The sequence below is a fragment of the Gobius niger genome (assembly GCF_951799975.1).
Source record: "Gobius niger genome assembly, chromosome: 13".
NCBI lineage: Eukaryota > Metazoa > Chordata > Actinopteri > Gobiiformes > Gobiidae > Gobius > Gobius niger.
Window position 1 is genome coordinate 31,198,627 of NC_136864.1, and position 24,505 is coordinate 31,223,131.

Here is a 24,505-nt window from a genome sequence, read left to right on the forward strand (position 1 = left end):
CGTGACTGGGGGCACACACAAAGACCAGACAGGTACAAATGACCTCGTCTAAGCTCAGGTAAGAACATATCTCAGTATGGAAAATGGTGGCCTGTTCCTTTAAAGCTGTTCATGACAGTCTGAAAGTCTGAGGTCCGTGGGCAGAGTTCCACTGTCTGGATCCGTTCAAAGAGAAACTGGATTTAGTACATTTTGGGAGAACAGTCGTCACTGAGCGAGGCTCTGGTGGAGGGTCTGAGGGAGCCCTGGCGTCTAACGATGCGAGTGGAAAACAGAGGCGACACATGACTGTTTTCAAAGGATGAAGTGCATGAAGCCATCTCATAAGCTTTAACTGCCGGCTCCAGTGTGGAAGGGGAGGTTTGTGACCGAGATGTGACGCAGTAAGACAGATGTGAGAAAATCTCTGCATGCATGTGAGACCAGGGCCATCTTTTAAAAAAAAAAATATGGGGAGGATGGCTCATTAACATTAAACACACTCTCAAAAACTACACCAAAAAAATGGTATTAAATGAACTGAGTTTTCCTTGTTTTCGAAATAACACTTTATTAGTTGGAGTTGGTGGAGTTTCTCTGCTCCGCCCCTGACATAAGAAATAAAAAGTCAAGATCTGCACTGGAGCGTTTCCTTTGCTGTTTCGGCCCAACATCAGAACATCAAAGGGTCACAAAAATTCTAATCCGAAAAGTATGATTGTACAGTATGATTGTACATTTAATGCATTTTTGTAGCCGAGGAACATGCAGCATCAAAACATGCTGAATCTGACCAGACTTTTGGTGTTTTTTTATGAATTCATGGCATTAAAAATAAAGAAATGTAGATTTAATGCCGACTGGAAACAACTTCAAGGCTTTTCAGAGACTCCTTTAAGAACTCATCAAACTGGGAAACACTGGAGGATTATTTGTTATTCTCTGTGTATTTGAAGTGAAAGTAGTAGTAGTAGTAGTAGTAGTAGTAGTAGTAGTAGTAGTAGTAGTAGTAGTCCAATAAAATGGCAATTTCATGGAAACAGGACGCAGGTAATTGATTTCTTATTATTACAGGGTTTCCGTGGGGCATTAAAAGTCATTCAATCGATTGTGCCTAAATGAAGGCCTTGAATGTCATTAAAAAGGATTAAATTGAATTCCAACTGGCATTAAATATAAATTTCTTGCAAAATAATAAGATTAGATAATAGATAATAATAGAAATTGTCTGTTGCTTTTGAATGCTGAAATTTCCCTCATTCCCCTGTTTTGATGGAATGTTTGCTAATAAATAAATAAAAATGTAGTCTTTGTGTTTGTGGCATTACAAATATAGTATTTGGGCAATCAAATAGAGATAGAGTAGACAGATAGAGTTTTTCCCACGCGTGTACACTCACAAATTCTGACAAATGTGCCGATGGTGGGGCAGGAAACACTGCCACAAACACACCTCCTCATGCAGCCCTGGCCCTTGGGGTGGCCCAGCACAATCTGAGTGGTTCCTCTAATAACTAGCTTCTTCAAAAATGAAACAAGATTCCCTTCGAGCTGTCTACACCTGCTTTTTCCACCACTTCAGTCCAAAACGCTTAGCAAATCAGGCCCAAAATGTCTTTCACCACTACTTAGTTTTGGTACAGGTTTGAACCCAGTTTATCTATAAAGTACTAGTGTGTGTGTGGGTGTGTGTGGCAGGCTCTGAAGGAGGATGGCTCGCTGTCAGAAGTCTCTCCCTCTCTGTTTACTGCTCTGTGGATCAGCCGGGTTCCTGCTGCTGTGGTCGCCAACAGGTACGTCCACTTCCACATACGGTACGAAACAAAAGTGAACTTTAACACTGTGACCCTGGTCAGGGGGTCACATACTGTAGGTGCTGAGATGAAAGCATGAAAACAGGGAAAGTGAACGTGACGAACAGGGCCATTGATTATCAGTGAACTTACTCCCACTGGTCACTTGCGGTTGAAGGGAATGTAATAGTTAAGAAACATAACATGTGAAACTGTGTCTGGAGATGTACCTAAAGGTTAATCTGTAAGTTTCACTGTTTTATACATTTATTACATAAGAACATAAGTCATATTAAATGATAATATGTTTTTCGAAAGTCCCTCCCTTTGCTGATTTCAGAAACTAATCAGAATCACCAGGCTGTCACTTTGACCAATGAGACAAGTGTTCCTGTGAACTGGCCTGTCAGGTCCAATCAGGAGACAAGGGGGAGGAGCTTGACTATATTTATTTTGCAAACAAAGAGTGGCATTCTGGTCCAATCAGGAGGAGAAGAACTTGAATGTTTACTTTCAAATTTCACTCTCACTCTCACTTTAAAAATGACAATTTCCGCAGTTTACACACAGTACATTCAAAATAAATGTAAGAGAGAGAGAGAGCGTGTTGGCACAAAACCATGAAGTCACTCAAATGCAGTGGTTCTCCTCTGGTGGGTCAGAGGCTGAGGGCGGGGCCTGATGCAATACCAGATGTATCCACATTGCCTTATATTTCACAGATGTTAATTATTCACCCTGCATTGTTGTGAAATTGCCACAAACACAGTTACTTTCAAATCAGCTCCGCAGTAAAGAAGTATGCAAAGGCTAACACCTCAGCCAGTGCTGGGGCTTTCACACCGATCACCTGAATATGGGTCTGTCTCCTGCATGGTCTCATCCTCCCATCCTCTGCTGCTCCCTAGGACCAGGACCTGTGCAGTTGTGGAGGCAGCGGCGGGACGAACAGGAGCACACAGCAGGTACAGAGAGCTGACGTAGACACATGTGTTCTTAACTTGTCTGAATATGAGCTGAATGCCCTTCCTGTAGGATGTCGGCATATTTTTCCTACATCTTAGCCAGATACAGTTTCCCCCCTGAAGGAAGTCCAGCTATGATTATTTGATACAAGATTCTGGTCTTGAATGTTCCAAAATGCAGACCAACAGATCATTCTTTGACTCACCACCTGTCATGGGCCTGTGTGCCTTTCACTCCTGATCATTGTGATAACATCAGATTGACAGCCTGCACAGTCTTATCAGCTACTCACAGGTGGGTCCCGTTGGTCCATCCATACAAATCGAACAGGCGTCTCCAAACTGCAGCTTGGGAGCTCCTACAGTCACGAAGCATTCCTTTCTACAGAAGCTTGATCCATAAATGTGACCAAATGATCGAGTTATGGAAATGACACAATCTGAAAACATACTAGGTGCATAAAAAAAAAGCTAAAAGCATTGTTAGTTACGAAAGTATCACAGAACTGTATAAAAAGCTCTGTGCGTTTTTCCTTTTTCTATTTTTTCTTGTGGCTCACAAGGTTAACAACAAGAGAATTGTAGACCACAAAAATATAGAATAAGAAATTAGAAACAGTTTCTTCACTCAGGGAACCATAATTAAGCGTGGTAATTGCAATGTTTTGTTTTGAGCAGGACTGAGGAGCGAGGAGCTTCAGAGACCGACCGAGGAGCAGGAGTCCGCAGGTACTGACCAGTGTGCCCCACTGCAGGAGGGCCACAGAAATGACCAGTGTGCCCCACTGCAGGAGGTCCACAGAAATGACCAGTATGGGCTAATGTAGGAGGTCCATAGTACTGACCAGTGACCAGTGTGGATAACTACAGGAAGTCCACTAAACTGATCAGTGAGCACCACTGCAGGAGGTCCAAAGAAATGACCAATATGTATTACTATAGGAGGTCCATAGTACTGACCAGTGACCAGTGTGGTCTACAATAGGAGGTCTGCCGCACTGACCAGTGTGCACCACTGCAGGAGGTCTGCAGTGCTGACGAGTGTGGACAACAGAAGGAGGTCTGCTGTACTGACCAGTGTGCACCACTGCAAGAGACATGACTGTTGGGGTTTGATTTGGCCTTAAGACAGTTCACAATAATGTTTGGTCTAATGCTGCTTCAGTCCTGGTTCAGCCGCCTTTTAGTTCTGGTCCACTCATGATTTAGTTCTGCTTTAGTCCTGGATGTAGCACTGAATTTTTCACAATGTTTTAATCACAGTGCAGTGCGTTAACCACGTCCTCTCTCTGGACTCATGAACCGCCGTTTAAACCCCTCCTGGGAGCGAGTGTCCTAATAAACCTGAACAGACAGCTTTACATTATTGATCACGGAGATGATATTGGCCCAATATGAGTTTCCTCTGCAGGGACCCATAACCCACCCTCCTGGAGACCATTTACTGTGTTTAGAGAGAAACGGTTCATGGTTTGGTCCTAATTCAGACCTCTTTAAGTCCTGTTACTCCTTGATTTAGACCTCTTTCAGTCCTGTTACTCCTTGGTTTAGACCTCTTTAAGTCCTGTTACTCCTTGGTTTAGACCTCTTAAGTCCTGTTACACCTCGGTTTAGACCTCTTTAAGTCCTGTTACTCCTTGGTTTAGACCTCTTAAGTTCTGTTACTCCTTGGTTTAGACATCTTAAGTTCTGTTACTCCTTGGTTTAGACCTCTTTCAGTCCTGTTACTCCTTGGTTTAGACCTCTTTAAGTTCTGTTACTCCTTGGTTTAGACCTCTTTAAGTCCTGTTACTCCTTGATTTAGACCTCTTTCAGTCCTGTTACTCCTTGGTTTAGACCTCTTTAAGTCCTGTTACTCCTTGGTTTAGACCTCTTAAGTCCTGTTACACCTCGGTTTAGACCTCTTTAAGTCCTGTTACTCCTTGGTTTAGACCTCTTAAGTTCTGTTACTCCTTGGTTTAGACATCTTAAGTTCTGTTACTCCTTGGTTTAGACCTCTTTCAGTCCTGTTACTCCTTGGTTTAGACCTCTTTAAGTTCTGTTACTCCTTGGTTTAGACCTCTTTAAGTCCTGTTACTCCTTGGTTTAGACCTCTTTAAGTCCTGTTACTCCTTGGTTTAGACCTCTTAAGTCCTGTTACTCCTTGGTTTAGACCTCTTAAGTCCTGTTACTCCTTGGTTTAGACCTCTTAAGTCCTGTTCCACCTTGGTTTAGACCTCTTAAGTCCTGTTACTCCTTGGTTTAGACCTCTTTAAGTCCTGTTCCACCTTGGTTTAGACCTCTTTAAGTCCTGTTACTCCCTGGTTTAGACCTCTTTCAGTCCTGGTTTAGTCCTGGTTCAGTCTCAGCTCCTCCTCCTGAGCTGCATGTCTCGCAGTTCTTGTTATCACAATCACCTCATCATTGTGAATGTGTGGAAGATTGAAGCTAGCTCTGCACTGTGTTTCCCAGAATTCCCGGGGGAGCACTTTGACCCTGCAGCCATCGACCTGACTTCACTTGTCAATACTCTCATCAACTCCAGCCAATCAGGTGCTAACCTCCATCAACATTTGTATTTTCTACGGTCCGTGTTCTCGTGATGACATAGACGTGCTACACGCTCAGCCTACAGCTTCAAACTGAGCTGGAGGGCAGGTCAGAAGGTACAGTCTGCTGCTCAAAGACACAAGTCAGGTCTACTAAATTATCTGTCTACAAACCTTTCAAATCAAAGGACCCACTTTTACCGCAAACTGTTCCTCGAAAAAAGAAATATGCTTCAAGAACTTTATGGCTTGTAAAAGAGTAACGTTACGCTAAGATAATTTTACTGAAGTAGAAGTAAAAAGTAGAGGCCCAGATATTTACTCAAGTAACAGTAAAAAAAAACTATTTGGAGAAAGTTGTACTTAAAGTACTGAGAGAGTGAGTAATGGAGTAACAGTTTGAGCATTAAAGTCTGATTCATGTTTCAGTCGCGACATAAATTATGAAAAACAAAACATACTTAAAAGTTAAATCATTTCAACTGGACATTCTTGTGCACATAATTCTCTTCTTCAAAGGACCAAACATGTAAAGTCTCATCCGATGGTAGATTGGGTGGAAGGTCCCAGGTGGAGTTTGCATGTTCTCCCCGCGTCTGCGTAGGTTTCCGCCACGTACTCCGGTTTCCCCTAACACTAAAAACACATACAATAGGTTCCCCTCTGGGGCCAGAACTCCCTTGAAAAAGAGATTCTTAATCTCAGTGGGACTATCCTGGTTAAATAAAGGTCAATACAACATACTCCAAGTGCACAGGTGTTGTAGACTGCATGGTCACCAGGCCTAACCTGGATGTCAGGCAGCTATACATGAATACTGTCCAGAGGAAATGATTCACTTTAAGTGTTGTATCGACCTGGATGATTTCAATCTTCATTGAAAAACATAAAATAATGTGAAAATACCATAAACATATGTTTGTCACTGAAAGATCTACTCACGGAGGCCCGAGTTACTATCTTAAGAGTATGGATACTTGATTATAATATTACTCAAGTAGAAATAAAAAGTACTGTATGCAAAAGATAAAAGTACAGTTTCTTCCAAAAGTGACTTGAGTACATGCACTAGAGTAAATGTAAGTGAGTACTGGACCGGGCTGCAGCTGTCTCCCTGAGGCCGGACTGTGAGGCTGCAGTTCTAACCCTGTCAGCTCTGTTCACCCTCACACAAACCATGTTTACTTAGTGTTTCCCTAATGAATCTGCAGTATCTGTCAATTAGGGAAACAACAGGTCTCAGAGTAGTCAGCTCATTGCCCACCTATTTGTTTTCCTCATAGACTTTTTGAAGAATTTAGAGGTGGAGGCTGAGCAGCTCTGAGGAAACGACTGACTGTAGCACAATTTAAATAAAAGAGAATTGATTCAGGTCACGTGTCAGTGTCCGGACGTAAAATATCCCATTTATGTTTAGCCTTGATTCTTCAAAAAATATAAATGTTAAGAGTTTAAAAGCACGACGCCAGCTACTCTGTGCTAACTCGTGGAAACAACAACACAAGGTTAAATTGACGATTTGTCCAAAACGTTATAAACTGAAGTTACTAAATCATTTTCCCATTTCAAGAATTGTTTTCTTTCTTTTGAAATATCCGTGCAATGGTCTGTAGTTAGCACCGAGCTGATTCGCTGGAGTCTTTCTTTCAAACTCTTAATATTCGAATTTTTCAAACAATCGACGGTGTATTTTACGCCAAGGATTCTGGCACGTGACCGAAAGAGGGCGGGACTGTTGAGCTCTATACCTAATACTTGATAATACAGCAAATACAAATATTGTGTTTTATATAGTGTCAGATGCATATTAAATGTGTGTTTTGTGTTTGTTTGTTTTTTACTGGACATGTGTATATTGAAACTGCTGTCTTGTTTAGAAACCTGCTCCTAGTCATGTTCCTCTTCTTAAAGTAATGAGCGGAAAGCCCAGAGTCAGGCCCGTCTGACCGCTCATGTGTGTGTGTGTGTGTGTGTGTGTGTGTGTGCGTGTGTGTGTGTGCGTGTCTCCTCAGGTTCTCCTCAGCTCTTCTCTCTGCTCAGCGTCACCTCCTACAGCTCCATGGCTCTGCACAAGCTCACGCTGCTGGTCTACAACAGTACGCCCCCTACTGTCCACACTACACACTGACACCAGTCGCCACACCGCAGTGCCACAGCGCCATCTCCTGCTGTGAATCAGGAACTGCGCGTGGATTAATCACATTCTCAACAGACGCAAAGACCACGTTTAAAAGTGTCTCCACAAAAGGCTTTCCACACTACAGGAGCGCGAGGAAGCAGATATCAACTAATCCTGGTCAAACCACACTAATATAAAGACTAGTTCATGAGATCAGGAAAGGGACTTTTAAAACAAATACCATTATACCTTTAATATTACGTCAAACTTTTACATTTGTAAGACATTTAAACTCACAGACCAACACTTTCCTGTAATTTATTTTTTGGTTTTCAGTCAAAATGACCAGACCAAACATCAAAACATTAGAAAAACATGAACTGTTTGATCAAATGAAAGCGTGAGGATCTATGGTGTGGTCCTTTAAATCAAAAGCAGCTCAGGAAGATTAGCATGTCCTCATATTAATGTACAGTGGCGAGAAAAAGTAAGTTCACCGTTTGGAATTTCTCACATTTCTGCCTAAACTGGTCACTAAATGTGGTCTGATCTTCATCAAAATAATAGGATTGAGTAAACACTGCCTGCTTAAACTAATACCACCCAAACATTTACATTTCATCATATTTTTATTGGCCATAACATGTAAACATTCACAGGAGAGCATGGAATAAGTAAGTACACCCCCTGAATCTCACTGAACTGCAGCAGTTTTGTAAAGAGGAATGATCCAAGATTCATCCTGATCGTTGCAGTAGTTACTGCTGCAAAAGAAGGATCAGCAGATATTTAATACAGGGGTTCACTTACTTATTGGGTCCAACAGTCCACTGAATATTTTTCCAGTAGTGCTGTGGATTCACATTCACAACAGCATGTGAATAAGTAAGTGAACCCCTGTATTAAATATCTGCTGATCCTTCTTTTGCAGCAGTAACTGCTTTTCTGTAGTTGCAGATCAGACGCTCACAACGATCAGGATGAATCTTGGATCGTTCCTCTTTACAAAACTGCAGTTCAGTGAGATTCAGGGGGTGTACTTACTTATTCCTCCCTGTCCTGTGAAGGTTTACATGTTATGGCCAATAAAAATATGATCAAATGTAAATGTGTGGGTGGTGTTAGTTCGTGCAGATGGTGTCCTCACTTTTTCTTGCCACTGTATACACTCACAAGTCTCACACTTAATATTGTAGTATATTATGCTCAAGCATATATCTTCATAAGATGATCTTGAGAACAATAAGTACACCCACTTGTTAAAACACTGAAAAACAGTGACATGGTGCCTTTCTTCCACATTCACGTCTATTGATTTTCAATAACAGAATTTTAGAAGCTTTGGCTGCTCATGGCTCATGACCAAGGAAACTTGCCTAACCCTGTTTTATCATATTATAAACAGAGGTGAGACGAGTAGCCAAATATTTACTCAAGTAAGAGTAAAAAAGTACTTGGAGAGAAAACTGCTTGAGTAGTGTGAGTAACTGAGCGTAAAGTCTGATTTATGATCCAGTAGTGAGAGACAAAATATGACATTATGTGAAAATCAAATACCATAAAAACATAAAAAGGAATCATTTTGGAGAATTAAGTAGCAAAACACAAAATACATCTATTGTACACTAGTCACTCGGGGCTGTGACCCCCAAACTGGAGGACAGGTTACAGCAGATCCCAGGAAACACATCCGACATCTCAGTCTAGAAAAGTGCAGTTCTAGCAACAGCAAAGATACTGCAGAACACTCAAGCTCCCAGGCCGACAGGAGAGGACCTGAGCTTGGAGTAAAAAGAGACCATATATACATATATACATACTATATACTGTGCGCAGATCATTTTTTCCACCCAAATTTGGCTGTAAACACTGCTAAAGTGGCACTAGCCCACAGTTAGCTTTGCCCGTTAGCTTCTTCGTGATTCTATTAGTGTGTATTGCACCTCTGACCCAGTGCAGGGAAAGTTGCAATTGTGATTTTCTGGCCAGAGACCCCAGGGGGAGATGAAAGTATTAACCCCAGAGGGACTACGGAAAGGATTGATTGATTGATTGATTGATTTTTTTTAACGGCCAGATCCCTTTTAACTTGAGATAAAAACATTAAGTCAAAATGCAGTGTCTTTACAGAGTTCTGCTTCATGTGTGCATCAAGATAACATTAACCAGGCTGACATGTATCGACTGTGATGGTCCTGCGACCCCCGGGTGAGAAGCGTGATCAGCCTTTTATCTGTGTTTCAGTTTCCAGTGTCAAAAACATCGAGAGCAGCATGTTCAGGAGACGCTTCTGTTACTGCGTCACCAACCAGACCAACGACCTCACGGGTGAGCACATCCACACCATCAGGCCTGTGTTTGGTGGAGGTCACACAGGCTTTTGCTGCAAAATGGAAAAGTAATGAGGTTCTAACAAAGGCAACTTTAGCTATTTATATGAATCACCCAAAAGCAAACAGGTCAGTGATGTTGAACACAGAGGCAGGTTCCATTCTTCACATATCAAAATGTATTGGTTTCCATCATTCCCAGAGGGCTGCACAGGACGGCACTAGTTTATGGGTGATAACTCACAGTCACTGTATGTTTTCAGACTTCACAGCCATTCTGCTGGACGTCATGGGGAACTCCAGCAGTTACCTCCACGAGCTCTTCAAGTCGGCCTCCATCCTCTCCGGTCAGCTCACACTTTTCATCCATTCCAATCATCCTGTACTGGGAGCTTTAGTGTTTAGCTGTGTGGGTCAGAGTCCGAGGTTTTTGTTTCTAACTTGTACATTGGGTGTGTTTTTATATTCTAGTTTCACAGCGGAACAACTCGGACTGCATCTACATCTGTGTGATGGCCGGACAGCTGGGTGAGTGCACGGGCCAGGCGACAGGCAACCCCCAAAAATAAGTTCACTTTATAGGAATGCTCTCAGGGTCAGACAGAACAGCCTATACCTAACAATAATGTAATGCTATTATATCTTTCATTAATGATTTATTTTGTATGTGAAATAACCGGTGAAAATTCAAAGGCTCAATGCTCAGTAATTGAGGAGTTAGACATTGAAAAATCTGTCATGAATATAACGTCCAAATAAAGTTCAATACAGGGCTGGCCCAAGCCAATTTAGGGCCATAGGCAAGATTGGCCCCCAAACATCCACCCCCGTGACCAATACTACAACATTGAAGGCTATATTTTTCATTGATTGGTTGTTTCTATGTAAAAGCCTAGTTTTATTGTATAGGATTGTATTGATATATTAAAATATATGGAAGGCCCAGGACACGGTGGTGGGACTATGTCTCCGAGCTGGCCTGGTGTCGCCTCGGGGTCCCCCCAGAACAGCTGGAGGAGGTGTGTGTGGATCGGGAAGTTTGGGCATCTCTGCTGAGACTGCTGCCCCCGCGACCCGACCCCGGATAAAGCGGAAGAAAATGGATGGATGGATGGATTATTTATTTTATTGTTTTGTCAGAAGATGCACAGCAGTTCTGTTAGAGGAGGGATTCTCCACTTCTGAAATTCACCGTGATGTTGCACAACCATCACCAAGACCCACTCTGTCCCACACACAAACTCATATAATCAATATCAATCAACATGTTCACGGTTGGCGTCTTCCACAAAGGAAATAACCATATTTGGATTTCAGAGCGTTGTGAAGGAGGGCGTGGCCAGGCCAGTCACGAATTCGTGAATGGACCAAATCCACAGCTGTAATTTTGCAAATAATAAAATGGATTTGGTCTAATTTACTTACAATGTAAAGTGACAAAATGAGCCAAAAATCAATAAATAACAGCATCAAACATTGATGATTCCTCTTGCAATGTCTCACCTTAAGTGGGAGTAAAATCAATGGGGAAAACATGTACAATAGGATCCCTTTGGCCCATAACCAGGGCTCTCCGCCTCAAGCACAGGCGTGTGAAGATCGTGTGTGTTTCCAGGCAGAGAGCGCCCGGAGCTATGGGCCGTAGACTCCATCACCCCTTTGTTCAACCAGACCATCGTGGAGGGGCCGCACACTGGTGAGAACACACACACACAATCTTGTACTGCTATCTTAGTGAGGACTCTCATAGACATAATGTATTACCCAAACCCTAACCCCAAACCTTAACGCCTAGTCTTAACCCAATTCTAACCCTAACCCTCAAACCACATCTTGACCCTCAAAGAGCCCTTCAAATAAGTGAGGACCACCCAAAATGTCCTCACTCTGTTAGTTAAACACTCAAACTGGTCCTCACAATGTCAAAGTACAAGAACACATGAACACGAACACGTGAATGAACACACGCACACGGGAAATCTATTTCCCTGTGTGTGTATTAGAACGTCACAAAAAAAAAGCAGAGGAAAAGCTCAACAATGGAGGGACACACACACACACACACACACACACACACACACAACACCCGGACACTAACCTCACTCACACAACACGGACACAGACCTCACTCACATCACCCGGACACTGACCTCACTAACACCACCCGGACACTGACCTCTCCTCACTCACACCACCCGGACACTGACCTCTCCTCACTCACACCACCCGGACACTGACCTCTCCTCACTCACATCACCCAGACACTGACCTCCTCCTGCCTCCTCCCCGTGTGTTCAAGCCTCTGAACTTCTGGCTGTTGCCGCTGATTGACACCGCTCTGACACACACTCATCACCCGCACACGCGTGTGCACTTACACTGACAATACACAGGAATCAACCGCCTCTGCCGTGTGAACCGCGTTTGGCGTGCACGTACCTTTAAGAATCCTCCTTCTCGTGCACCTGCTGATGTCATCAGGTGGTTCCCTCCTCCTTGAGTAAGAGCTCTTGTTTTTGACGTCCATCTTGCTCTGTTGCACTGGTTTCAATTTTAAACTGCTTCCTGCTCCCTGGTGGTGATAATGTTTTCAACTTTGAATCCCTGGCTGTGGGTTTAAGCCTGGAGAAAGTCTCAGGCCTGTTAATGCTGCTGCTGTGATGTTTTCTTAGCCCTTCTCTCCTCTCTCCAGGGAAGAACACGTCTGCCAGCAGAGCTCCGGTGGCTGTAGGTGAGGTGTCTGCTCCTCATGGCACGTGCTGTTTGTGCCGTAGTCTTTAACACAGAGCAGTGTGTGTTTGTGACCGACAGAGTGGACCTCAGGATCAGTCAACCGCAGTCTCATCATGTCCCCTCCAGTGAGCCGCGTCCACTCCACCGCTCACGGTCAGTGCCCACCCACATACTCACATAGAATACTTCTACCTCAATCGCAGTCACATGTCCGCAAGAGCCCGCTAACTTAAGGTTCTCAACCTAAAGAGCACTTTGGCATCAATGAACCAGTCAGCCATTCACACACCAATGTATGCAGACACTGGAGGCAAGGAGAGTGAAGTGTCTTGCCCAAGGACACAATGGCAATGTGCACCTGCACAAGCCGGGATTCGAACCCACGACCTTCCGATCATGAGCTCATGAGTTCTACCATCTGCACCACTGTCCATTACAAAGATAAAGCTCATATTAGGTGGTTTCTCTAAAAACTTTTTTTTTTTTTTTCTGCCCAAATGGATGTTTGTTCTTTGCATTTGTTCCATTCTTCGGTGCCGTCCAGGGCCAGGGTTGCCAGGTATAAATGGCCAAACTCACCTTAAAGTATCTGAATAACTCATAACCAGCCATTAAGTGCGTCTGGAATGTATGAGACTGGTAAGTAAGTCCAGTGGAACCAGCTGGCTTAAAGATCTTGAGTCAGGTTTGGTCTGAAGCTTGAAGTGAGCCTACTGTGCATGTTTTACGTTTGTGGCGGAAACCAGCGAGTCTAACAGATTTAGACACAGAACCCCTCACAGGCAGGCCCACATGGACTGGGAATAGGTTTCGGTCACGTGACATCCTAACATTGAAAAGAACCTGGAGGGCAGCTGAAACTTCCATGGCGGTAACTATGGTAACTGCAGATTTCTAGTTTAGTTTATTGTGAATATTTCTGAAATTCCTGAGCCAATTCACATAAAACAAAATAAAAAAAATATGAACTATGGTCTAATTATTCCCTCTGAAAGGCGTCCAGAAGTGGTGACAATATTCAAAAACATGAGCGTGATGTTGGTCAGTAGAAAAAGAACAATGTGTCAGGTTTGTGAATCCAATGACTGTCAGATAATGATCAGGGAAAACATTTGGACATTTCCTTTATTGAAATGTATTTAAACAACTGTTTACTTTCCCATAGAGTTGTTTTGACACCTGCTCCAAATGAAATAGTATTCTATAAGATGAACGCAACCTAGAGGGACCGTCTTCCGATGAGGCAAGAGTTCTAACCATAGACTGTAGAATTAATAGACATTTACAGACGCATGTTCCTAATAAGGACATAAGTGTCACTGTAGTCATAGCCGCGGCTGCGTCGTTAGCATTAGAGCTAGCAGCCTGTCAATCAAACCCCGGCCCTCATTAGTATACGAGATGTCTAAAATGTTTCTTATGAAAACCTGCCTGGTCCCTGGAATTGTAACTAACCCAGCGTCATCTCAGGAGGAATATCCGGCTGTAGAAAGTTTTACTAGACACCAGGCTTTATAGTTGTTTAGAATGTGCATATGGAGCAATGTCGGCCCCTAGCGGCGCGGTCATAAAGCGGCGGCCATTGATTCTAGCACTTAACGCCGTGTATGTGCGCCTCAGAATGTCCTGGCCCGTCTCCACAGCAGCAGCACCGACTGAACAAACAAGTGTCATAATCTGTCTCCTTTAGGATGACAACACCAGTAAATCATAACCTAAAGCAGATTTTTAAAATGATGTTTTTACAGTATATGGAGTAACATTATTTAACCGTGTATAAACATTAAAGTTAAAGCTTTAATGACTGGAGGCTGCACTGGCACTAATCAGGACTTGACTGGGATGTGTGCTGTGGAAGTAGGACAAGAAGACAGAGTTTACAATAACAACGAAAAGTTCCATCTGCCCACAGCTTCTCCCTCGTCCCTGGCTGAACTGTCCAGCGAAGGTGGGGCAGCGATTCCCCCCATAACCTCACACCCGGGTACTCCAATACCAGCTACACCGGCCAAGTACTCCAGTACTACCAATACTGCAGACCACTTCCCCCAACCCATCTCTGCTACTGCGCCAGCATCCAGACCGGCCTCTCTGGCCCCCCGAGTGTCCCCGAAGAGTCCCACTGCCTCACCCACACACGTCCTGATGGTTTTAACCACACGCACTCCACCAGCAGAGGGCAGCACACAGAGACAACCATCCACCGGCGCCGCCCACACGCCGAGCGAGCATCCACAAAGGACCACAACTGCACTCAGGAGATCTACAACTCCCACAGAGGCCGTCAGTGCAGAGCAACCAGGTGAGGGCCCTTTGAATCCTGCCTTAAAATAATGTCAGATATTTAAAGGAACATATTGGAGAGACACAACATCACACAGAGCCACATACATTCATTTGAAAGTCGGCCTCTTTCCCTTGTTCACATCCTATTACATTTAATAGTTGTTAGTGACAAAGGCAGGAAAATCCACTGTCATGGGGAGTGGGGTTGGTTGTCCCTATAGTTATTAATGGTGTTTTTGGTGTTAATGTCTTTTTGAATGTTTTTGTCAGTAGTGAACCCTGCTCTGCCCCTCCCTGCAATTTTCATGTATAGTGGAAAGAAAAAAGTTTGGAATTTGTCACATTGCTGTGGTCTGATTGAATGATTAAACGGTGTCTGCCTAAACTAATAACTAACACCACCCAAACATTTAAATTTTATCATCATTTTATTGGCCATAACATGTAAACATTCACAGGAGAGTGTGGAATAAGTAAGTACACCCCCTGAATCTCACTGAACTGTAAAGAGGAATGATCCAAGATTCATCCTGATGGTTGTGAGCGTCGGATCTGTAACTACAGAAAAGAAGTTACTGCTGCAAAAGAAGGATCAGCCAGTAGGGATGAGCCGTGATTTTTTATTTTCATTTTTTTTTTCTTACAGCTGACTGCTTATAGGACTTAAGGGAATATTTAGGCAATAGTTAACTGTTTATACTTAATATATTAAAGATAACTTTGATAAGTTTTCTAGTTGGACCCACCACGTCAGTGTTTAAGCCTGCAGACTGGAGCCGCTGCAGATTCATGCCCGCAGATATACAGTACTTACTTTCTCTCTCCTTTTGTACTAAAGTCTCCGCTGTTGGAAGCGACGCTTTACGCTGCACGCCATGGTGAGTCCGGGTCGATCCGTCTTCTGTTTTGAGATTGTACATGCGCAAGGAAGACGCAAAACAAGACGCGTGGATGTCACTCGTGCTTTTGCAGACAGAACGCACATCACGCAAAACATTGAAGGAATGATTAGAGCGGGCCATTTGAGACAGGAAGAGAGTGTAACTCACAATCACTCTCTGATTGATGTTTAAAGCCTCCTGTGCGTCGGTGTCTGGCACAGACTCTTGGATACAAGGGCTCCATCCGAAAGCTCAAATACTTTGCTTCTATTTCCTGATCCTTGCTCTGTTCACTATGCAGTTAGTGAACTAGAGCGTCAGCAGCATTTGCCCAATTCGACCGTCTTTTCCAGGGCAGAAAACACAGGGGAAGTGACATCACTAACAGCTGTTTCAGAAAACATTACATTACCCATATACTATATATATATATATATATATATATATATATATATATATATATATATATATATATATATATATAAAAATATCTTCCTCACCCTCCGCGGGCGGTCTCTCTTTTTTTTTTTCCTCCTGCTCGGGTTCTCTACCAGAGGCCTGGGAGCTTCAGGGTTCTGCGCAGTATCTTTGCTGTTCCTAGAACTGCACTTTTCTGGACCGAGATGTCAGATGTATTTCCTGGGATCTGCTGGAGCCACTCCTCCAGTTTGGGGGTCACTGCCCCGAGTGCCCCAACGACCACGGGCACCACTGATGCTTCACCCTCCAGGTTTTCTCCAGCTCTTCTCTGAGCCCCTGGTATTTCTCTAGTTTCTCGTGTTCCTTTTTCCTGATGTTGAAGTCTTGGTATTGCTATGTCGACCACAGCGGCTCCTCTGCTCTTTATCACCACCACAATGTCCGGTTGGTTCATTACCATTCTGTCCGTCTGTATCTGGAAGTCCCACAGGATCTTGGCTTGGTCATTCTCGACCACCTTTGGAGGTGTTTCCCACTTTGACCTTGGGGTTTCCAGCCCAGACTCTGCACAGATGTTCCTGTACACTATACCAGCCACTTGGTTATGGCGCTCCATGTAAGCTTTCCCTGCAGCATCTTACACCCTGCAGGTCTGTAAAGCTGGATTGTCTCATTGGCCTCTTTGCACAGTCTACACCTGGGTCTTGTCTGGTGTGATAGATCTGGGCCTCTATTGCTCTGGTGCTCAAGGCCTGCTCCTGTGCAGCCATGATGAGCCTCTGTGCTGTCCTTTAGTCCGGCTCTGTCTAGCCATTGGTAGGATTTCTTGATATCCGCCACTTTCGTTATGTTTCGCTGGTACATGCCGTGTAGGGGCTTGTCCTCCCATGACGGGACCTCCAGCACCTCATCTTCTGTTCCCCATTGTCTGAGACATTCACTGAGCACGTCATCTGTCGGAGCCTTGTCCTTGATGTACTTATGGATCTTGGATGTTTCATCCTGGACAGTGGCTCTAACACTCACTAGTCCTCGGCCTCCTTCCTTACGGCTAGCGTACAGTCTCAGGGTGCTGGATTTGGGGTGGAACCCTCCGTGCATGTTTAGGAGCTTTCGCGTCTTAACATCTGTGGTCTGTATCTCATCCTTTGGCCAGCTTATTATTCCTGCAGGGTATCTGATTACTGGCAGGGCGTAGCTGTTTATTGCCTGGGACTTGTTCTTGCCATTGAGCTGCTTCTTAGGACCTGCCTTACTCGTTGGAGGTATTTGGCCGTAGCCGCTTTCCTTGTCGCCTCTTTGAGGTTGCCATTTGCTTGTGGGATTCCGAGGTACTTGTAACTGTCCTCAATGTCTGCTATTGTTCCTTCTGGGAGTGAGACCCCTTCTGTGTGGACTACCTTCCCTCTCTGAGTCACCATCCGACCACACTTCTCTTGTCCGAATGACATCCCAATGTCTGCACTGTATATCCGGGTGGTATGGATCAGTGAGTCGATGTCTCGCTCATTCTTGGCGTACAGCTTGATGTCATCCATGTAGAGGAGGTGACTGATGGTGGCCCCGTTCCTGAGTCGGTGTCCATAGCCAGTCTTGTTGATTATTTGGCTGAGGGGGTTCAGACCTATGCAGAACAGCAGTGGGGTCAGGGCGTCTCCTTGGAATATGCCACATTTGATGGAGACTTGTGCAAGTGGCTTGCCATTGGCTTCAAGGGTGGTTTTCCACAACCTCATCGAGTTTGCATTGAGTCGTAGGCTTTCTTGTAATCAATCCAGGCATGGCTAAAAGCTCTTTGTGGAGCTTTTAGCCATGTTGTTATTCTATTTCCTTCTTCATTCACACAGTTCTCTACAATCCTCCTGAAGCCTGATTTTAATTTGTAAAACAGCTTAAAAAAAAAAAAAAAAAAAATATATATATATATATATATATATATATATTATATATATATATATATATATATATATATATATATTATATATATATAAGCGCTTCCAGGTCAGGGCTGAAAACAAACACAAAACAAACGCACCCCTGAGCGTCTGAACAGGTGTCATGTTTACACTGAAGGATGAGAAGATGGAGCTCTTTCTAAACTATTCTGGACACGCCTGTTCTTTTTTCTTACCTAACAATAATATCACGGAGAAAAGCGCGTTTTCAACCTTCTAAAGAAGAGGACACTCGCCAGAAGTTGGAATTTCTTTCCGGGATTCAGTGACTATCACCAAAATAGTGTCTCTTGATGGACACTTGGTGAATCTTCTCAAAGTGGATTAACTTTTACAACCAACGCGAGTCCCCAATGTGATGGAGAGGCCAGGACAGAGCGGTGGTGCCATCAAAACACATGTTAGCTTGTGTGTTAGCGTGTGTGTTAGCTTGTGTGTGAGCGTGTGTGTTAGCGTGTGTGTTAGCATGTGTGTTAGCATGTGTGTGTTAGCGTGTGTGTTAGCATGTGTGTGAGCGTGTGTGTTAGCTTGTGTGTTAGCTTGTGTGTTAGCGTGTGTGTTAGCATGTGTGTGAGCGTGTGTGTTAGCGTGTGTGTTAGCTTGTGTGTTAGCTTGTGTGTTAGCTTGTGTGTTAGCGTGTGGGTTAGCGTGTGTGTTAGCGTGTGTGTTAGCTTGTGTGTTAGCTTGTGTGTTAGCTTGTGTGTTAGCGTGTGTGTTAGCGTGTGTGTTAGCATGTGTGTGAGCCATTTATGAAGCTGTGTTGTAGATGTCAACTTCTTATAACTGCATCGTGAAGTAACTTCACTTATTGCTGTGATATTTCTATTTATTTTACAGCTAATAATGCATGGGCGGATTAGCTCGGAAAGAGGGGGCGGAGTTAACTGAATAGAAGCGTCTTGTCTTCTGCGTTTGGAAAATACCCCCAGAAAATACTTATATTTCTCACAAAAAATAGTGCTCCATAGTGGTAGAGGTACAATATATCATATAAATGCCTATACTTTACTTTCGAATGGCTAAAATAGCAGGATACAGATCCTTTAAATCCAAATCCATAAGATTTTAAAAAGTTTGATTTTAGCCTAAATTTTCATTTTTGAGAAGCTTGAGAAAGCACTTGTAATTTTCAAGATTAAACACATTTTGACAAGTAGACGTTTGTGATTTGAGGGCCGGCTACAGCAACTTGGACCACAACTTGGACTTGACTCGAGACTTGTATTTTGTGACTTACTCCCACCCCTGATATTTATCACACTTAAATGTTAATTTTCATCAAGACACATTTGTATATTACATCCCAAACAAAATGCAGTTTGCTAATGATTTTTTTGCATCTAAAATCCAAACCTCTCTGGCCCTGTGTGAAAAAGTAAATGCCTCCTGGTTGGGCCGCCCTTTGCAGCAGTAACTCAAGTCAAGTCAAGTCAAACTGGTGAGTTTGTCGCACCACTGAGGAGGGGGTTTAGCCCACTGTTCTTTGCAGAATGAGTCTAACTCAGCCATGTTGGAGGGTTTGTGCATGAACTGCCCTTTTGAGGTCACACCACAGCATCTCACATGGGTTTAAGTCCGGACTTTGACCTGGCTTGAACTGATGGCCGGACGTTCCTGATAGAATTCATTATTCCATCAATGACAGCAGGTTGTCCAGGTCCCGAAGCAGCGAAGCCCCAGACCGTCACACCTCCATGCTCCACCTCGCATCACAAAAGTTCACCTTTGTTCTCGTTAGTCCACAGATCCGTTGTCTAAAAGTCTTGGGAATCATCCAGATGTTTTTTTGGCAAATTAGAGACGAGATGTTGCGTTCTTGTTTGTCGGCAGCCTCAGAACTCTCCGTGGATGTCATTTTTGCTCAGTGTCTATCTTATAGTTATCGACTTGGACTGAGCCCAGTGAAGCTGCAGATCTTCAGACGTCCTTCTGGGTTCTTTGGTGACCTCCTGGATGAGTCGTCGTCACACTCTTGGACTCATTACGTGGCGTTATAGGTTTTCTTATGAGATTTTGTAGAATGTGATATTGACATTTTTGGAGCCTCAACAAGAAAAACTTCTATGAGGGTGGGAGGCAGTTTTCATCCAAACAGGAGATTTTTTCCATCACATGTAAATGATCCTCGACCAGTTAAAGACTTTCATTTGGGTTGACAATTTAGGAAATCAGAGAAAAATGTCATTTGCATAATAATTTGGAATGCAGTGTTCACATTTTTCTCTGTGTAATGTATAAATTAAGATTAAGGTTCTCAGTATTGTCAAAAAAGTTGTTGTTTTTTCTGACAAAAACTTTGTCAGATACCGAGAGGGCACATTAGCGCATTCCAAAAATCCTAAAACTAAGACCCTAGGGAAAAAACTTAAAAAACAAACATAAAGGCAGTAGCAATACCGTAAATTTAGATTGAGGGACACCAAAGGGGGCAGGGCGGTCGGTGAGGGCCGATAATCGCCGCTTGCGGCTATATTTCTATGTTTGTTTTTATCCTTGTTTTTACTTCTTGAGTAAATATTCAGGCTGCTCTAGCTCCTTTGAGAGTGTAGTCTGACTCTGCACTTGATCCACTGGTGCCTCGGTGAGTGTTTTCGGTTGTTACCGAGCACCGGCACTGGGGGGCAGCAGACTCCACCTCTCAAACACAGCGATCTGCCTAGCAACAAATGGAGATGCGATCTGTCTCATTTACACACAAAAAAAGAAAAAGGGGTGAGGGGGTGGGAGAAGAAAGGAGGAGGAAGACAGAGGTGAAGAAAAAAAGAGAAAAAGGAAGTGAACGAAGAAGATAAAGGGGGGGCTGGAGGGATGAGATAGAGGCAGAGAGGACAGGACTGGAGAAGGGAGAAAAGATGAAAGCAAGAGAGAAAGAGTTTTAGGAAGGGAGGAGGAAAGTGAGGAAGGAAGGCAAAGGCGGAGACAGAGAGAAGGAAGGAAGTTGGAGAGGAAGAGTGGGAGGAAAAGGGGGAAGGAATTAAGGAAGAGGGGGAGATGTGAAGAAATGAAGGAAGGATGGGGAGGAAGAGTGGGAGGAAGACAGTGAAGGGAATGGAGAAAAGAAGAGGATGATGAACGATAAGGAGGGGGAGGAAGAGAGGGATGAATGAAGGAACACTGAGGATGCGAAGGAAGAAAGAACAGATGGAAGGGGAGGAAGCATGGGAAGGAATCAGAGCAGCGGGGGAGGGGCAAAGGAAGGGTGGACGAGCTAAGGGAGGGAGGAGGAGGAGGAGGAAAGGAAGGGAGGGAGCTCAGGTCAAAGTGCATCATAAGTACAATCAAGAATATCAAGAAATATGCTGTACATACCAAATACATTTCCGTAAATAGATATTTATCCTTGTATCTTTGTGGTAGAACAGCCTCTCACATTGATGGATATTATGACCGGGCTCTGAATGGGAATCCCAGCTGCTACAACGCAAGCACGAGTCGAAATGAGCCCACTGATCGGACCGCTCTGAAAGGTGATGACTGTTGTTCTTGTGTCGAGAGGTTGTCCGTGGAGGAGAGCGGAGCTGGAGGTGTCCGCGGTGAAGATCAGCAACCACAAACTGCAGCCCTGCGTGTTCGAGCTCTGCAAGTTCTACTCCCAGTGCATGTGCAGGTCCTTCAAAGCCAGGAGACCCACCAAGAGGTGAGGACCCACAGGGACGCTTTCTTTGATCATGATGAGCAGCAGGCAGGGCTCGGCATTCACTGTTTTGGTCGATGGCCGCTGTAGTCATTGGTTTAGTAGTGGTTACTTACACATATTTCAAAGTGAGACTGTGTTTTCAAGAGCGTTTGTTTGCCTTTTTCAACTTCACTTTGTGTGTAAGTTTGAGTAAGCACATTCAGGATTTCATCAAGCCAAAGTCGGTTAGTGGGATGGGCACCAGGGCATCAGCTCGAGGAGACTGTGAGGTTCCACACAGGAGAACCTCCTTTGGACAGACTGTGAGGTTCCACACAGGAGAACCTCCTTTGGACAGACTGTGCTCTTTGTAAAAGGCACAAGTACTGGAATAGTCTCCCTTCATCAGTCAGAGAGACTCCAACTCTGGCCACTTTCAAAGCATGTTTTAAACTGTGGCTAAAGGAAAACCAGGCCTGTGAACACTTTTAATTGTTACTGCATGTATTGTTATCACATTATGTAATTGTAAATTGTAAATTGTGTATGTGCTGCCTGCCTAGGGACTACAGATGGAAACTAGCATCTCTGCTATAATCTGGCATATTTACAGTGGTCCTTTGCAACTGTTCATTAATATGCATTGTCCCTATCAAATAAATAAATAAATAAATAAATTCACAAGAGAAATGAGACATTTGGAAACGGCGTGGGTAGAAAAATGTTGGTGACCATTTGCCCCCTGGTGGCGCCTGTGTTGCAGATACTGCTCGGACAGCCACCTGTGGTACCAGAAGCACACACTGGAGGTTTGCCGACGCGTGCGAAGACTCTCCTTCTCCAGAAGTGAGTGACCACAGACCACACACTCTCTGCAGAGCTGCTTTACATGGACATAACCATTAATCTAGCAGAAACATTCAAATGTGTATCTCATGTTGAGTGGAGCTCTGAGTCGTGGGACTCTGTGATTGTACTTCATTAAGTTAATTCCATTTCGAAAGGTCCCGTATCATGCATAATTCAGGCTTTTAATTCATACTTTGGAACACATTAGCCTTGTTGGTTTATGATCATTTAAATCCTTAAGGCCTAAGATGAACTGGTGACCCCTCATTTTCAGTAAATTGTGTTCCCACGTCTGCAGAGTAAGGGCTGTGTGCAAAGTGCTGGACGTTAAGGTCAGCTCTGTCCTTCCTCTGCCCCGTCGTTTACATTCACTGGAGCAGGTTTAAAAGATTACGTGAGATGTAACGACTTCACTGGAGGATTCAATTATATTTTTGAATAATGTATAAGTGCAGCTGATTCATGAACTTAGACACACAGTAACTTCTACAAAAACAATGCTTTTCTCCAGTTTCACTTTAGTACATAAAAATCTTCCATTGTCTCATCAAAACTTTAAAGCTAGGAACTGTTTCTGCCAAAGAACTGGCTGTAAACCCGACGATTCTAAAGTCCATTTCCATTATTGACATTGACCAAAGTAGAGATTGCTATTTTGATTCCATTTGGATGAATTGCCAGGCCAAGTACTTATCGCTAACTAAATGTGGGATCCTGTCGTGTTGGACCAATTATTTCAATAACAGCGTGGTTCCCGAAGTGGGTTTTGTACTTGTACTACTACACAATGAAAGAAATTGATGTTCAAAAGGAAAAATACATTTATTTGCTAAAGATGTACTACTTTAAACCCGTATCGAGCTTACACCAGTGTTCATTTTGACATGTTTTAATTTAGTTTTAGTCTTAGTCTTTTGATGAAAATGTCATTACATTTTAGTCAAGATATAAACATTTAGTCAGCAAAAAAAATCCATTGACTACTGTTATCACAATGTATTTTTCCACGAGGGCAGATCCTGGATAAGGAGGCCACAATGTCCCGGACTCTGGGACTGGCTGTAAATAGGCACATACAGTATTTACATATACACCGCAATGTTCGTTACCTCTGATCTAAATGATGTTCTAAATAAAGTTCTAAAAATATCTATATTTCAGCGCTAATGTCATGATGTACAAAATGCCTGGAGCCATCTCTGCTGGCGCTCAGTACGGCTTCAGCGGTGATGCTTCAAAAAGAACCACTGTTTCTTCCTTTTGTGGTGGGATAAAGCGCGTGAAAGCCCCTCGAAGCGTCTCCCGCCGTTTCTCTGGTCACAGCACACATGACCTTTGTTGAGCAGACTCTCTTACCACACATGTGGAGCTGTTCCGGTGAAGGGGGCGGGGCTTAGACTCACCTGCTCAGGTAACCATTGTGACCATTGTGCCTAAATGAACCCTTCTGTTTACGTCCGCAGACCTCAAACAAAGATGTCTGTCCAAGATGTGCGACAAACTGTGACCACCGCCGAGAGCGCTTCCGCGGGTCAGCGAGCACCACGCCCACGGCATCCATCAGGCCCCGCCCACATCGTGGCTCAGGCTCCGCCCCCCCCCCCCCCCCCCATGCCCAAGAGCAGGAGCACAGCAGAGGTGTGGACTCACAGTGACACGGCCAGTTTGGACTTTTCTACCATTCGATGTTTTCCACTGCTATAGTTTGGCTATTTTTATGAATAAAGAATCAAATCCACAAAGTTCAACATGTTTTAACAATAATGTTCATAGATGCACATTCAGTCTCTTTCCTTCCCATGACACGGAGGTGCTTTGTTCCACCTGATGATGTCAGAAGGACCGTCTTCTCTCAGTGTCATAATACAGCACATTTTTTTGGTGGTCCGCCCCGACTCTCTTTGCTATCTGACAAGTTCTGACAAGTACAGCTCAGTCCGGTGACGTCTCTACATCCAAATGGAATGATTTCCATTAGATGTTGCCACTGACTGTCCATCAGTAACTCGCTGTACACCTCAGAATTTTCAATAGTGAATTCATTTTCATAG

General features: G+C 43.8%; 1 protein-coding gene across 1 annotated transcript; it reads left to right on the forward strand.

The window, feature by feature from the left end:
- Nucleotides 1–1,690: 1,690 nt before the first annotated feature.
- Nucleotides 1,691–24,003, forward strand: hhla1 (HHLA1 neighbor of OC90; the record flags this gene model as incomplete). The annotated part of the gene is made up of 15 exons (XM_079568810.1): nt 1,691–1,772; nt 2,681–2,737; nt 3,416–3,466; nt 5,189–5,269; nt 7,278–7,361; nt 9,629–9,712; nt 9,978–10,061; nt 10,186–10,242; nt 11,330–11,410; nt 12,407–12,445; nt 12,526–12,600; nt 14,360–14,749; nt 21,485–21,626; nt 22,369–22,451; nt 23,918–24,003. 15 exons carry the CDS (start codon nt 1,691–1,693, stop codon nt 23,959–23,961), a joined length of 1,434 nt encoding a protein of 477 aa, XP_079424936.1. The 3' UTR covers nt 23,962–24,003.
- Nucleotides 24,004–24,505: the final 502 nt, after the last annotated feature.